This window comes from Mustelus asterias, chromosome 12 (assembly GCF_964213995.1).
Source record: "Mustelus asterias chromosome 12, sMusAst1.hap1.1, whole genome shotgun sequence".
Lineage (NCBI taxonomy): Eukaryota > Metazoa > Chordata > Chondrichthyes > Carcharhiniformes > Triakidae > Mustelus > Mustelus asterias.
In genome coordinates this window covers 67,663,596-67,678,133 of record NC_135812.1, presented here as the reverse complement: position 1 = coordinate 67,678,133, position 14,538 = coordinate 67,663,596, and the positions used below count along the sequence as shown (strand labels likewise).

The 14,538-nt window shown below is 42.2% G+C and overlaps 1 protein-coding gene across 4 annotated transcripts in view; it reads left to right on the top strand.

The window, feature by feature from the left end:
• The window catches only part of LOC144501559 (myocardin-like), a 362,084-nt gene that overhangs the window by 324,019 nt on the left and 23,527 nt on the right, over window positions 1-14,538 (top strand). For all 4 annotated transcript variants that reach the window (XM_078225413.1, XM_078225414.1, XM_078225412.1 and 1 more), the window contains one exon: window positions 7,660-7,779. In XM_078225413.1, the coding sequence (XP_078081539.1) occupies window positions 7,660-7,779 (120 nt within the window). The remainder of the gene's footprint in view (window positions 1-7,659; window positions 7,780-14,538) is intronic.

The window sequence follows — 14,538 nt, the reverse complement described above, 5'->3', positions numbered from 1 at the left end:
ATTACCTGCTCGCGAACACTCAACCTGAATTTCATCAGGGTCCTGACCTCATTACAGCCTTGGTTCAAACATGGACAAAAGAGCTGAATTCCAGAGGTATGGTGAGAGTGACAGCCCTTGACATCAAGACAGCATTTGACCAAGTGTGGTATCAAGGAATCTTTGCAGAACTGGAGTCAATGGCAATCAGTGATGACTCTCCGCTGTTTGAAGTCACAAAGGGAGATGGCAGTGGTTGTTGGAGGTCAATCATCTCAGCTCGAGGACATCACTGCAGGAGTACCTCAGGGTAGTGTCCTCGGCCCCAGCCATCTTCAGCTGCTTCATCAATGACCATTCTTCCATCATAAGGTCAGAAGTGGGGATGTTTGCTTATGACTGCACAATGTTCAGTATCATTCGCCACTCCTCAAACACTGAAGCAGTTCATGTCCAAATGCAGCAAGACCTGGACAATATCCAGGCTTGGGCTGACAAATGGCAAGTAACATTCATGCCACACAAGTGCCAGGCAATGACCATCTTCAACAAGAGACAATCGAACCATCGCCCCTTGACATGCAAAGGCACTACCATCTCTGAATCCCCCACTATCAATATCCTGGAGTTTCCCATTGACCAGAAACTGAACTCCACTAGCCACCCCCTGACCCCCCAAGGCCTGTCGACTATCTACAAGGCACAAGTTAGGTGTGTAATGGAATACTTTCCACTTGGCCTGAAGGCTGCAACTCCAACAACACTTAAGAAGCCTGACACCATCCAGGACAAAGCAGCCTGCTGGATTGCTACCCCTTCCACAAAAAGTCAACCCCTCCACCACCGACAGTGGCAGCGGTGTGTACCATCTATAAGATGCACTGCAGGAACTCACCAAGCTTAGTTAGGCAGCACCTTCCAAACCCACAACCACTACCATCTACAAGGATAGGAGCAGCAGATACCGGGAAATACCAACACCTGGAGATTCCCCTGACTAGGAAACATATCGCCGTTCCTTCATGTTGCTGGGTCAAAATCCTGGAATTCCCTCCCTAATGATGTACCTAATCCTCAGGGGCTGCAGCGATTCAAGAGGGCAGCTCACCACCACCTTCTGTAGGGCAACTCGGATGGGCAATAATTACTGGCCAAGCCAGCGACGCTCACAGCCTGTTAAAGAAGAGAAAGAGCCAGCTGAAAAATAACCTTATAGAAGCATATGGAATTCCAGAATATGAGGAAGTAAATATGGATAATTATTCCAAACTAAATTGTGAGAAGAGGTCTATTTTGTGCTGCTCCGCCATCAGCCTCGCAACGATGGTGTCTCGCTGTCAACTCTTTGTGTTTCACAAAATGGCTACATTTGAACTTAAAATGGCTGGGCCAGCATTTACTGCTCATTCCTAATTGTCTTTGAGATTAATTACTCAAATTCAAGGCAGATAATTAATAGCCTGAAGACACTTTTAATAACTGGATATATGTTCCGGCAATGCCATTCAATTTCTCTGATCCAGAATAGGAATAGGGGGGGGGGGTACCTTTGAGTGAGGGGGTTGCCCCAATTTATTTCAGGGTGGAGGGGTTGCCCCGATTCTTTTTTTGGGGTTCTTCCATGCCTGTGGGGACGTGGGAAGAAGTTGATTTTCAGCACTGATCAGGACACCCTTTGAAGATGGCACCCTGACCTCCCCCTCATCCCCACCCCCCTCCTGACAGTGCAAACTGCACCCCCAGATTCTCAGCACACTGAGTGCCAGAAACTCTGGAGTGAAGACACAGCTGGAAACCTTTGACACCATCCAGGACAAAGCAGCTGGTGAACTACACATCGGTTTTGAATCAGAAGCTGACACTCTGACAAATTTTGGGAAGATTCCACCCATGCAATGGAATTCAAAGTAAAAGAATTACAAAAAACCTTAGAATTATTTCAGAGATGATTAGATAGTGGAATTGTAGGAATTTCGGTTATTTCTGGAAGAAAGTTGAACCGTACATATTTGTGTTTATCTTCTGATCTTGTAGAAAATCTTTGAGAAGCCTGCCAAAACTCACTTTTTGGGTAATACTTTTAATTAACTGGCCACATTAATTAGGCACAAGTTGCCAAGGATATTTTGCACCCTAATAATGCCATGCACTTTGAACTTGCATTATTTTACTTACAAATGGGCGGCGTGGTGGCACAGTGGTTAGCAATGCTGCCTCCCTGGGTTCAATTCCCAGCTTGGGTCACTGTCTGTGTGGAGTTTGCACATTCTCCCCGCGTCTGCTCCGGTTTCCTCCCACTGTCCAAAGATGTGCGGGTCAGATTGATTGACCCTCAGTGTCAGACGGACTAGCAGAGTAAATACATGGGATTCCAGTAAAAGGGCCTGGGTGGGATTGTGGTCGGTGCAAACTCAATGAGCCGAATGGCCTCCTTCTGCACTGTAGGATTCTATGAAATTCCAAGTCTTTATCACTAATGCATATGTGCAACCACCATCTTGATGCGCATCAATTGGACACGAGGCACGAAGCTTCGGTAAAAGAAGGCTTTTATTAACTAACAATGGAACTAACAGAACTTTAACACACTATCCCAGACTGAAGAGGTCCCGCCCGAGCAGGGGGTCTTATACCTCTCCCAGGAGGCGGAGCCCGACTGGGATGTGCCACAACAGTAACAACCACAGGTGTATCAATCCCACCCTAGCCCAACAACAACATTAGAACAACCCAACAACAACATTAGAACAATCCCACAGTGGGAACCAACGATGGTTCACCACACATCTACTATTAAAATGTCTTGTCAAGGAATACTTGACATTGTCTAAATGATCTTGTGAGGTTTGATTGATACCTGCTCCCCAAGATAATGGGTTAAAAAATCTATTGTACACTAATTCATAGGCCTCCCCGTGGTGTGTTTCTTGCAGACGAGAGATGGTATGCCATTCACCGGCAGTGGAATCTTCCGGTCCCACCGCTGTCAATGGGATTTCCCATTGACTGCACCCCATGCCACCGGGAAACCCACAGTGGGGGTGCGCCATCAGCGAGACCGGGAGATCCCGCCAATGTACACAGGCTGGAAAGCTCCAGCCATAGTCTGCAAGAGCTTCTCAAACCCCTGAAATCTTTGTTAACACTGAAATATTATTTTTGACAAAGATCATAACATTATCTTCTGTTCTTGCATGACTATAGTAAGCCCAAGTAGAGAATATTATTGTGTCAGCAAGTCTCGGTACCTCATCCATAGATTAAGACCACAGGGTAAACTTTCTGGTCCCGCCTGCTTAAGGAATCGTCGCGGGGGGACAGACAATTTGACCATTTAAAGTTCCATTGACCTCGGGCGAGGAACTTCCAGTCTCAGGGCAGGCGCAGCCGAAAAATCCCACCCTACATGAATGGCCCCTAACCAGCTAGTGCAAAGTGTATATTTGTTACATATTCCAGAGAAGAGGAATGTAAAACGACACCGTGACAGATCATCAATGTGTAAAAAAAAGGCTAGAATTTGAATATTTACATTCAAGCAGGGATATTGATATCTTCAACGGGTGGGCATTATATTTGTGTTTTACGGTGGTAGATATTGTCGGTGCAGACCCCGATGGGCCGAAGGGCGTTTTCTGCACGATATGACTCAATGTACAAATATTATATTTATCTACCGTGCACAATTATAACTTTCCCAACAGAAATACATATACACACAAAATATACCTGTTTGTACATTGCACAGAAACCTAGGTATTTAGATGTTTGACAAGATATCTGTTAAACTCTCTGTTCAATGGATTTTGATTGCTATCAACTCTGCCTATGATGTTGCCTCCACAATCTTTGTACTTGGTAAATTAATATTACTCCGCAGGTGGGAGCAATGATCATTACGGTGCCCTGTGTTGTCTGCTGAATGATTGTTGAACTGAAGGCGACAGTTGCTTGGCTCCAGCTCCAGCTCCTCAGACCAGTATCTGGTGCACTTGGCAATGGGCAGGCTGATTTTCCAGGCACAATTGTCGGTGTGCCAACAATTGTACCTTGTGGCATGAGACTGATAAACTATTATTGGTCTCACGTGTCGGAACATTTAAGTGAAGCCATCTGATCCAATCTGATGGATAGCTCGATGGAGCTGAAAAATCCAATTACATGTGCTTATTCTTAGTTTGGCAAATGGAAGACCATTTTCAAAATATTTGCAAGGTCAAAAGACCAATTGTTGCTCACAGCTTTGTTGCAAAGGTTTTCAGCTAGAAGAATCTGTTGGGCAGTCATAATGTAGCAGCTAGGAATTTACAGCCCTCTCTCGTTGTATAGTTTCAGGTCTTAGAAATAGATCACTGCACAACTCGTCAGTGTCACAGTTTTCCAGCCGTTTTTGCTGATTGGATCTCTCGAGAGATTTTGCTTCTCAATCCTGACAGCATAAGCCTATCTTAAGAATGTGGCAGAGGAAACATATTTATTTGATGTTTGTCTGCAAGGGAATTACTTCTTTAGAAATCCAAGTGCAGCGGGAAGGTTTGGCAGGAGGTTTTTCCAAACAGATTGCTTTTTTAAAGTCTTCAAAAGTCAACCAGTGTTGACATAGCTAACGTCTCCACAAGCTCCTCGCCTTATTGAGCCCCTTTCTGCACCAACAGTGTTCCCCACCCTCTGCGCAGTGAGTTGGGCAGAAAAGATGTGTGGAAGAATAAGGGTCAGATAAAAAAAAACAGGTCAAAAAAGAAATCACAAGCAAATGAGAATTTTGGCAGGAATAGAAGACTGAATCAGATAGAAAATATAAAGCCATTTCACGCCTCTGTTAGGAATCAGTTGAAAATAACAACATGTCTGTCACATCACATTTTAGATGTACGACTGATGGAATTCTGTTCAGGCTTTGTAAAAGATCTTCATTGTAGTCATTAATAGGGCTGTACTAGATAATTGTGCTTTTAAAAAAACAGCAATTCTTCAAAGGCAGATAGTTTGTCCACATAATTCCATTATGTATACCTGCGTTTATGTCTTTGCTTTTATAGTTGATGTATATGTGTATGCATGTGTGTACACCCAAAATTCAAGAGTCACTCTGACTCATAGGCCTAAAACATGCAACCATTACAATTATGAGGTTTGTAAGATTGTTATGTTTTGGGAATGTGTCTAATTTAAGGTAAAATGAAGGGGTCATGTGATTTGTAAGTCTGCCTGACAGCAAACCTAGGAGATTGGGTTGTTAGCGATTAAGAGGAGCCCATATTGTTTTAATGGGAAGAAGATGCAAGATGTTTACACTTGGAGACTGGCCACAGCCTGTGTGCTAATAGTGGATAGACTGGGAATCTTTGAAGTCCCAGAAAAGTGCTAAGGATGCCAGTTTGCAAACAGTTGTGCTTTAAACTGTCCACTTAGTTCCAAAATGAAAGAGAATTGGGCTCCCAAAGATAGTTAATCAGCATTCTACCTGGATACAAGACCTGTGTAATTCATGTGGCCATGAAAATAGGCTTTGAGAGGGAAAGGGTTTCTATGATATCCGTGAAAACTCAGAAACACAGTTAGTCAGGAGAAAGAGAGAGGGTAACTAGAAGCCATAGGCTTCTGGGTGGGAGTTCACAGTAGGATTGGAAAGACCAAATTCATGAGAAGTTAAAATGAGGCTGGAAGATTTGCCTAGCTTTACCTAAAGGGAGCAGTCCCCAGGAAGATTGCACAGTGAAAGACAGTTCTGGAGTTCAAATTTCCAGATTGGGAAAAGAAAAGATGAAAGTAAACTCTCGGGAGCTAAGAATCAGTTTGGACTCATTCCGGGAGAGTAGAGTCAGCTTAAAATACCGTAAAGAATACCTGCCAATACAGTTATTCAGCTATATTAAAAGTTCTGTTCTGTAGTTTAAAGTCCAGATTACCCGCTAAAATAGTGCTTAGTCTGTTTGTTACAGTAAACTTCTTAAAATGTGAAATCTTCTGTCATCTGTTCAGATTTTAACTGAATTTGAATTTCTTTTTTAAAGTTATCAGACTCTCTGGCAGTCGTAACAAATTCTCAATTTGATTCCAAAATATACAAAGTCTCATTTTTGCATGAGTTTGCATCTCTTTCTTTGATAACTAATTACAGATTTAATCAAACCCCTTTAAGTGTTGTCTTAATTTATCAGAGGCCACCTGCCAGCTGGGTTAGAAGAACTGGAATTTTGAAAACTTAAATACGCCACTTGATGTTACCCCGCCTTTCAAATTGCTTTGTAAGTCGTAAAGTGTTTTGGGACATCCTGCTGTCATGTAAGGTGCTAGATTAGTGCAGATTTGTCTCCTTGGTTCTTAATTCCAAACTCTATTGAGACTTGGGCCCTGTTGTCTGCACTAGACAGCCTGCCAGAATACCTTGCAACAGCAGGAATGCTTTATCTCATTGGCAAAGTAAAGCCGGGTTGACTTGCCACTAAACCATGTCTTTTAACAGCAGGTTTGATGCACAAATGATGCTGGCTATTGAGGGGTTTATGGCATTCACCGTAATGCTTTTAAATACCAGTAAACAAGAGGAGGCAGCAGAGCTAGTTAAAGGACAAATTCTTCTCTTTAACATTCCATTGTTAAATAGTAAACATTAATTCAGCCTACAAAATTTTTTAGACTTGGTTTTACTAAGTAAAAACTTTGCCAGTTCCATGTCTTTTTTTTATTCTTTCATGGAATGTGGGAGTCGTTGGCAAGGCCAGCAGTTGTTGCGCATCCTTAATTACCCTTGAACTGAGTGGCTTGCTAGGCCATATCAGAGGGCAGGCAAGGGTCAACCACATTGCCCAGGGCCTGGAACCAACAGGTAAGCCAGACCAGGCGAGGATGGCAGATTTCCTTCACTCAAGGACGTTAGTGATCCGTTTGGGATCAACGGGGAGAGCGTGCAAACTCAACACAGATAGTGACCAGTTTGGGTTTTTACGACAATCGATGACAGTTTCACGGTCTCCATTGCTGAGACCAGCAATTGGGTGGCATGGTGGCACTGTGGTTAGCACTACTGTTTCACTGCGCCAGGGACCCGTGTTCAATTCCTGCCTCGGGTCACTGTCTGTGTGGAGTTTGCACACACTCCCCGTGTCTGCGTGGGTTTCCTCCAGGTGCTCCGGTTTCCTCCCACATTCCAAAGATGTACGGGCTAGGTTGATTGGCCATGTTAAATTGACCCTAGTGTCAGGGGGATTAGCGGGGTAAATATGTAGGGTTACGGGGATAGGACCTGCATGGGATTGTGGTCAGTGCAGACTTAATGGGCCAAATGGCCTCCTTCTACATTGTAATGATTCTGTGACTAGCTTAGATATTCCCGATTTATTAATTAAATTTGAACTCCACAAACTGTCTTTTGACCAATGTCCTCGGAGCAATTCCCTGAGCCTCTGGATTACTAGTCCAGTGACCATCTCTGCTCGTTAGATAGAAATCTATCAAGCTGTTACCAACCTATCCAGCAAACCCATTCATCTGCTCACTTGATTCAGCAGAGCACATTTGTCTAAAAAGGTGTGTCATCAATAGCTCTTGAGCCTGTGTGCTCACCTTTTCTTGACAATGAAGAATTCTGTGAAGAGCCAGGAAAGTGGAGTCAAATATGAAAGTGGAGGAATAATACCGAAGGACACAACCTACTAACTGTTTTCATTGTTTTTGCAGTATCTGCCTCACCTCTCCCAGCAGTGTGACCTAAACAGGCCTACATCTAACCAGCCAGGAAGCCAAAACCAGCTGAATGGGCAGATTACCACACCAATCCCAGTGCCAGCAATAGTGAAAGTAAGCTTGAATTGGAATTGTAATGAGATTTATTATCAGACCTCAAACGAGGGAGCTATCAAACATGTTCTTTTGAGACACTTCAATGGGAAACTGAAAGGAAAATGTTGCTATCATAGATTGATGGCAGGAAAAAGTTGTAAAAGGCAGTTATTTTCAGTAAAGTTTCAAACGTGACATTTTTAATTTTTAGCAACAGGATAATTAAGATACTTTCCCTCCCCTCTGGGTGAGTGTTAAAAGTTTGAATGGTTTTTGCCATCTGTTTCTGCTGTCACAAGATCTGCTATGGTTTGCAAGTGCTGCATGTTTTGACCCTCCTAGTCCTTTGGTTTCCTGAGCATTTCTGAGAGTTCAAAGATGGGATTCACCTCAAGTCAGACCCAAGTTTTTGTGCAACTTATACTGATTATAATATTGGTAGCCTGGCTTCCACACTGATATGAAACCAGTATCGGTCAGTTTGATGGGCCACTGAAACCCTTATCTGGGCTTTTGTCACCTCCAGAATCTTCCAGTATTCCCCAGTGTGACATTCCCTCTTCCTTCCTGCATAAACTTGAGTTCATCCAAATCTCTACTCTCCGTATCCTATCTCGTACATCAAATTCCATTCACCCATCACCACTGTGAGCATTAACCTAGTTTGATATCTGGCACCACCTGGATTTTAAGGTTTTCCAATTTGTTTTTAAATCCTTCCATGGCCTCACCACTCCCTATCTCTGTAACATCATCCAATCCCATAACCTTCAAAGCTCCTCCAGTATGGGCCTCTTGAGCATTCCTGATTTTAACCACTCCATCGATGTATCTTCAGCTGCGTGCATTCCAAGCTCTGGAATTCTCTCACAAAACCTCTCCACTTTTTCATCTCTCTACCAGTCTATCCGATGCTAAGATGCTCCATAAAGCCTTCCTCTTTTGTCTGTCCAAAGATCCCTTCATGTCAATGTCAAATTTTGTTTGGTAACCTTAAACAGGTTTTTAAAGGTTTTTGGTGGGGGTGAGGGGTGATTTGCATACGGTACTGTAAAGTCCTGATCAAGCATAACTCCCATTTGATTTACCTGATAGAAGTCTACAAGATTATGAGGGGCATGGAGAGAGTGGATAGTCAGAAGCTTTTTCCGAGGGTGGAAGACTCAATTACTAGGGGGTACAGGTTTAAAGTGCAAAGGACAAGATTTAAAGAAGATGTACGAGGCAAGTTTTTTACACCCAGGGTAGTGGGTGCCTGGAACTCGTTGTCGGGGGAGATAGTGGAAGCAGATACGATAATGACTTTTAAGTGACATCTTGACAAATACATGAATAGGATGAGTATAGAGGGATATGGTCCCCGGAAAAGGTAGGGGTTTTAGTTCAGACGGGCAGCATGGTCGGTGCAGGCTAGGAGGACCAAAGGGCCTGTTCCTGAGCTGTAATTTTCTTTCTTCTTTGAAACCCCGCAGTATGGATAGCATTTGAATAGCAAGTCAGGCTGCTGAATGACGTGATTTAATCCGGCATCGCTTCTTGTTTTCCAAAAACCTTTGAGAGAGTTTATTCCCATTAATAGGAAAAACCTATAAACATTTTGGGACTTAGAAGATGCAGTACATAACATTCCAGAACAGACGAGCACAAATTATTTGGTAAACTGGCATGCGGAGGTCGCAAAAGGGCTACAGGGAATAAAATATTTGCAATGTATGCAGAACTCCTCCCTTACCTAATGTCGAACAAGAAAAGGAGCACTTCTGGGCAATGCAGAAATGTATGGGAAAAGTATAATAATGGGAAATGTGAACAGATAAGAAGGGCAGAACGCCTTCACAGGATTACATAGGACATAGAGGATTGCATAGCATATACAGCACTCAAACAGGCCATTCAGCTCAACCATCCATATCAATGGTTATGCTGCCCTTGACTCTTCCATCTTTCTTTATCTGCACCTGCCATTGTAACCCTCTCTCTCAACTGCTTGTCTAACTTGCTCTTAAATGTGTCTCTACTACTGGCTTCAACCAATCTCTGTGCTTGACAGTTTCACTTTCTCAGTACTCTTTGCGGATATAGATTTTGTCACATTCCCCATCAGATATCTTGGTGACCAAAAACCTTTCACAATTTTGCAGACAACTAACTCGGCAACCACATGGGTGTATTTGAAATAAAGTAAAAGTTTATTTATTAGTCACAAGTAACGCTTGCATTAACACTGCAATGAAGTTACTGTGAAATTCCCCGAGCCGTCACACTCCGGCGCCTGTTTGGGTCAATGCACCTAACCAGCATGTCTTTCAGACTGTGGGAGGAAATCGGAGCACCCGGAGGAAATCCACGCAGACGCGGGGAGAATGTGCAGACTCCGCACAGACAGTGACCCAAGCCGGGAATCGTATCCGGGTTCCTGGCGCTGTGATGCAGCAGTGCTAACCACTGTGCCGCCCCCACTTCAAAATATATATAAAATATATGTTCCACTTCAAACATTTTGAAATGAACACAATTTAACTCTAACGTTTGAATGCTACAAATGAAACAGAACAAAACTGCTATTTCAGCTAAAGATTTGGGAGCACCTTTGTAAGACGAAGTAATGAATAGGATAAAACTTGTTTTTTAAAGGAGTGAGAATGGAACTCTTTCTCCTTCATAGAATCATAGAAACCCTACAATGTTGACAGAGGCCATTCGACTCATTGGCCAGGATGTTATGACCTTGCTCGGGCGAGGCTTATAAAATCCCGCCTGAGGCCACCAGAGAATTCAGTTCTGCCCCGATTCCAGGGCGGGCAAGGCGGTAAAATTTCGACCATTGAGCATTCGACCATTGACCACTGATTCTCTGACAGAGCAGCTTTCCCAGACCCGATCCCCATAATCCCCACATATTTACCCTACCAATCCCCCTAACCTACGCATCTTGGGACATTAAGGGGCAATTTAGCATGGCCAATCCTCCTACCTTCGTCAGGTACCATGCCCTAAGAGGGCATCGGTGATCATGAGCTTCCATCGGACAATGATGATGCTTGGCAAACTACTGCAGTAGCTTGACGTTGCTGTGAACGGAACTGGGGAAAGTAAACTAGAAGCATTTAGTGGCAAAGAAAGGGATAAAACAGCAATGGGAAACATCTAAAGTGGTGATTGAGAAGAGTTCAGAAGAAATATATCTCAACATAAGCTGGTACAAAGTAGCCAGTAGTGACACATTATGGATGGATGAATGAGGAAATAAAAATGAAATAAAAGTGAAGAAAAAGGTATGGACAAAATTTATAGACACCAAAGGAGCAGATGATCAAAGGGAATTTGAAAAGATTAGGAAATAGGTCAAAAAACAATAAGGAGAACAAAGAGAAACTACAACAATCAATTATCAAGCAATATAAAAATAAGCAGTAAACTATTTTACAGACAGTTAGATAATGAAAGAAAATTTACAACAAGGATTGGGCCACATAAATTCTCAGATAATGGCAGCAAAAGGAGAGAGAAAGATTGAATAATTATTTTACGTTGGTATTTTCCTGGGAGATTAACATGGTGGACATGACATCAGAAGAAGGGGTAAAAAAGGTATACGTAAGGTAGATAATTAATTGATAAACTAAACAAAATTAGAGAGGATAAACCCCCTGGTCTGGGTGGATTGCATCCATGCACGTTGAAAGAGTTTAGGGAAGAGGCAAATTAAATACATAGATTTGTGTAATGCCAGAGATACCGGCAGACAGCTAATGTGATTCTTATATTTAAAAATGGAGATAGTTTCCTGGACTTGTGCTGAGCAATTAGCTTTCACATCGTTGGTAGGAATGATAATGGAATCCTTAGTCAAAAATGTAATGGAAAGACATCTAGAAACTGAAACTGTAGCAAAGCTCAGTCAACACAGATTTCAGAAGGCAGATTCATACTTGATTAACCTTGTAGAATTCTTTGAAAAAGTCACAGAAAGATTAGATAATGATAATGCTGTAGATGTAATGTATTTAGATTTCCAAAAGGGCTTCAAGAAAACCCATGTAGTAGGCTCATAACTAAGGTTAGAACAAGAGTCAAGTGACGAGCAGCAGAATGCAGAGCTATTGACTACAAAACAAAAGATAGAAAGTAGGGTTTCTTTAATTTAATTTATTCTTGTCACATGTATTAACATACAGTAAAAAGTATTGGTTTTTTTTGCGTGCTATACAGACAAAGCATACCGTTCATAGAGAAGGAAAGGACAGGGTGCAGAATGTGGTGTTACAGTCATAGCTAGGATGTAGAGAAAAATCAGCTTAATGTAAGGTATGGCCATTCAAAAGCCTGATGACAGCGGGGAAGTGTCAAATCTGTAAGAGATTGAATTAAAGCATTGTTACAGAGTTTAAAGAGTTAGAGTAGAGTTTTAAAAGCATAGAATGAAAGTTAAAGATAGAATTAGAGGGTATGCTTAAAGGTAGATTGGCAAAAAGTCAGAAGTTCCAGAAGGTCTGGTGCTGGTACCGCTATGTTTTCCCTCATTCACATCAACAATTTGGGCTCGTGAATTGGAAATGCAATTCTAAAATTTGCAGTTGGCGACTAATTGGTTGAACATCACTAATACAGAAAAGGCCAGCAAGGAAACACAACCATTAACACACTTGTAGAATAGACATACCTAATTGACAAATTAAATGCAATATGGATAAAGGTAGGCTGGTACATTTTGTGTGGAAAAGTAAGGAAGCAATATACTCTTTGGAAAATAATTGTTTGAACAGGTTACAGGGAGCTGTAAAGTTGTGTGAATCTTATGTAGAATCTTGGTTAGATCACACTTGGAGTACTGCAAACAGTTCTGGCCTCCATATTCGAAGAAAATTCAAGGGATTTGGAGAAGGTGAAAAAAATATTTACTAGCATGATTTTTTTTTAAATGAGAGATCATAACTGTCACGAAAGATTGGCATTCATCTGTTTCTTCATTCCACTTAATCCCTTCCCAATGGTTTTTGAAGATGGTTGTAACTACCATATTACTGCATTGTCAAAAACAATTTAATATGAATAGAAAGTTTACATTTTTGTTTGCAATTGACCTAAATCACTTGCAGTTTGAAAAAAAATACAAATTACATTAGTGCATAATCCATACTGGCAAAGTGAAGCTGTTTTTTTTAAAACTAAAAATGGCTTTTGCAATGCTAGGTCCAAAAGAAAATAGAGTTTGTTTCCAGAAAACAGAAAGTTAAGGATGATCGGATAGGATTCTGAACTTGGTTTGGCACTGGCACTGGGGGTATTCTTCCCTTACCCCCGACCTTTTGGGGGGGGGGCTCAATGGCTTCATTTCCCTCCAGCTGGAGGGAACCACTCATGGCAGGGGGAAGATGCTAGCGGGTCCGGAGACTTCAGTCCCAGAGATGATTACTCCAAAAAACGTATCCCTGGAGGCCGTGGTGCCCAGCGGGGAGCCCACTAAATGGCCTCCGCTGATGTCTCCCGGCCCATTGCGCTGCAGCAGGCTGGGAGAATTGACCCCATAGTGTGGAAGTATTTTAGAAAGTGTCGGCGCTATTATATCTTAGGAAGTGCACTGCTGTAAGGCATATACTGAAGCAAGATCTCGTAAGCTTTTCACTATTCAATGGAAGTAGAGTATCGCAACTTGGTTCAGGAAACAATTCCCCATTTGTTCATAGCATTGGGAAAACCTTTCCAACTTCCGATATTTCAACTTACAATATTGTTTATAATTGTGCCGTAAGTCCAAGTGAGGACTGCCTGTAGTTGAGGTAATTAGTGTAGATGCTTTTAAGCGAGATGAGAGCAAATGGAATAAAAAGTTATGCTATATGGTCAGGTGAAGAATGGTGTATGTGGAGCAGATATATTGGCATTGACTTGTTGGGTCAAATGCCCTATATCTCTGTTGTAAGTTCCACATAACTATATAATAAAAGATCGTGCATGCAAAAAGATATACATATGCCATGCATTCAACTGCATTATTGAACTGATATATTCAACAGCAAGTATCTTTCATAGAGTCATAGAATCTTAGTGCAGAAGGAGGCCATTTGGCCCATCGAGTCTGCCCGACCACAACCCCACCCAGGTCCTATCCCCATAACTCCATGTATTTACCCTAACTAGTCCCCCTGACATTAAGGGGCAATTTAGCATGGCCAAATCCACCTAACCAGCACATCTTTGGACTGAAGGAGAAAACCGGAGCACCCAGAGGAAACCCACACAGACATGGGGAGAACGTGCAAACTCCACACAAACAGTGTTCCAAGCTGGGAATCGAACCCCGGGTTGGATGTGAAATTTAGCACTGTTTATTTGTGAAGTATTTATCATCAGATGACCATAGAAAGATGTGATATGTTGTTTTCCAAACAATGATGCTACTGTATTATCATATTCCTCCTGATAGCGCTTTCATGTATCATACCTGACAATTATTGGCTGCTCTGCGTGCACTCAACATGTTGTAAAATGATTGAGGATGCTGTGCTTTGAAAGTTGCCTCCAATGCCATTTTTTGCTTCTTTGAGGATTCCTTTGCATGCTGGGGTTGGAATGCCAAAGAACAGGTTCAAATTTATTAATAATAACCAGATTTATTTTTATTCTTCAGAACCTCCTGCGGGGTTGGCACTCCACTGTTATTTCATTCCAGCCGACCCCCTCATAATGGTTTTTGAGTATGGTTATAACTACCATATTACTGCATTGTCAAGAACAATTTATCAGAACTGAGGCTTTAATTTCTTTTTGTTTTCA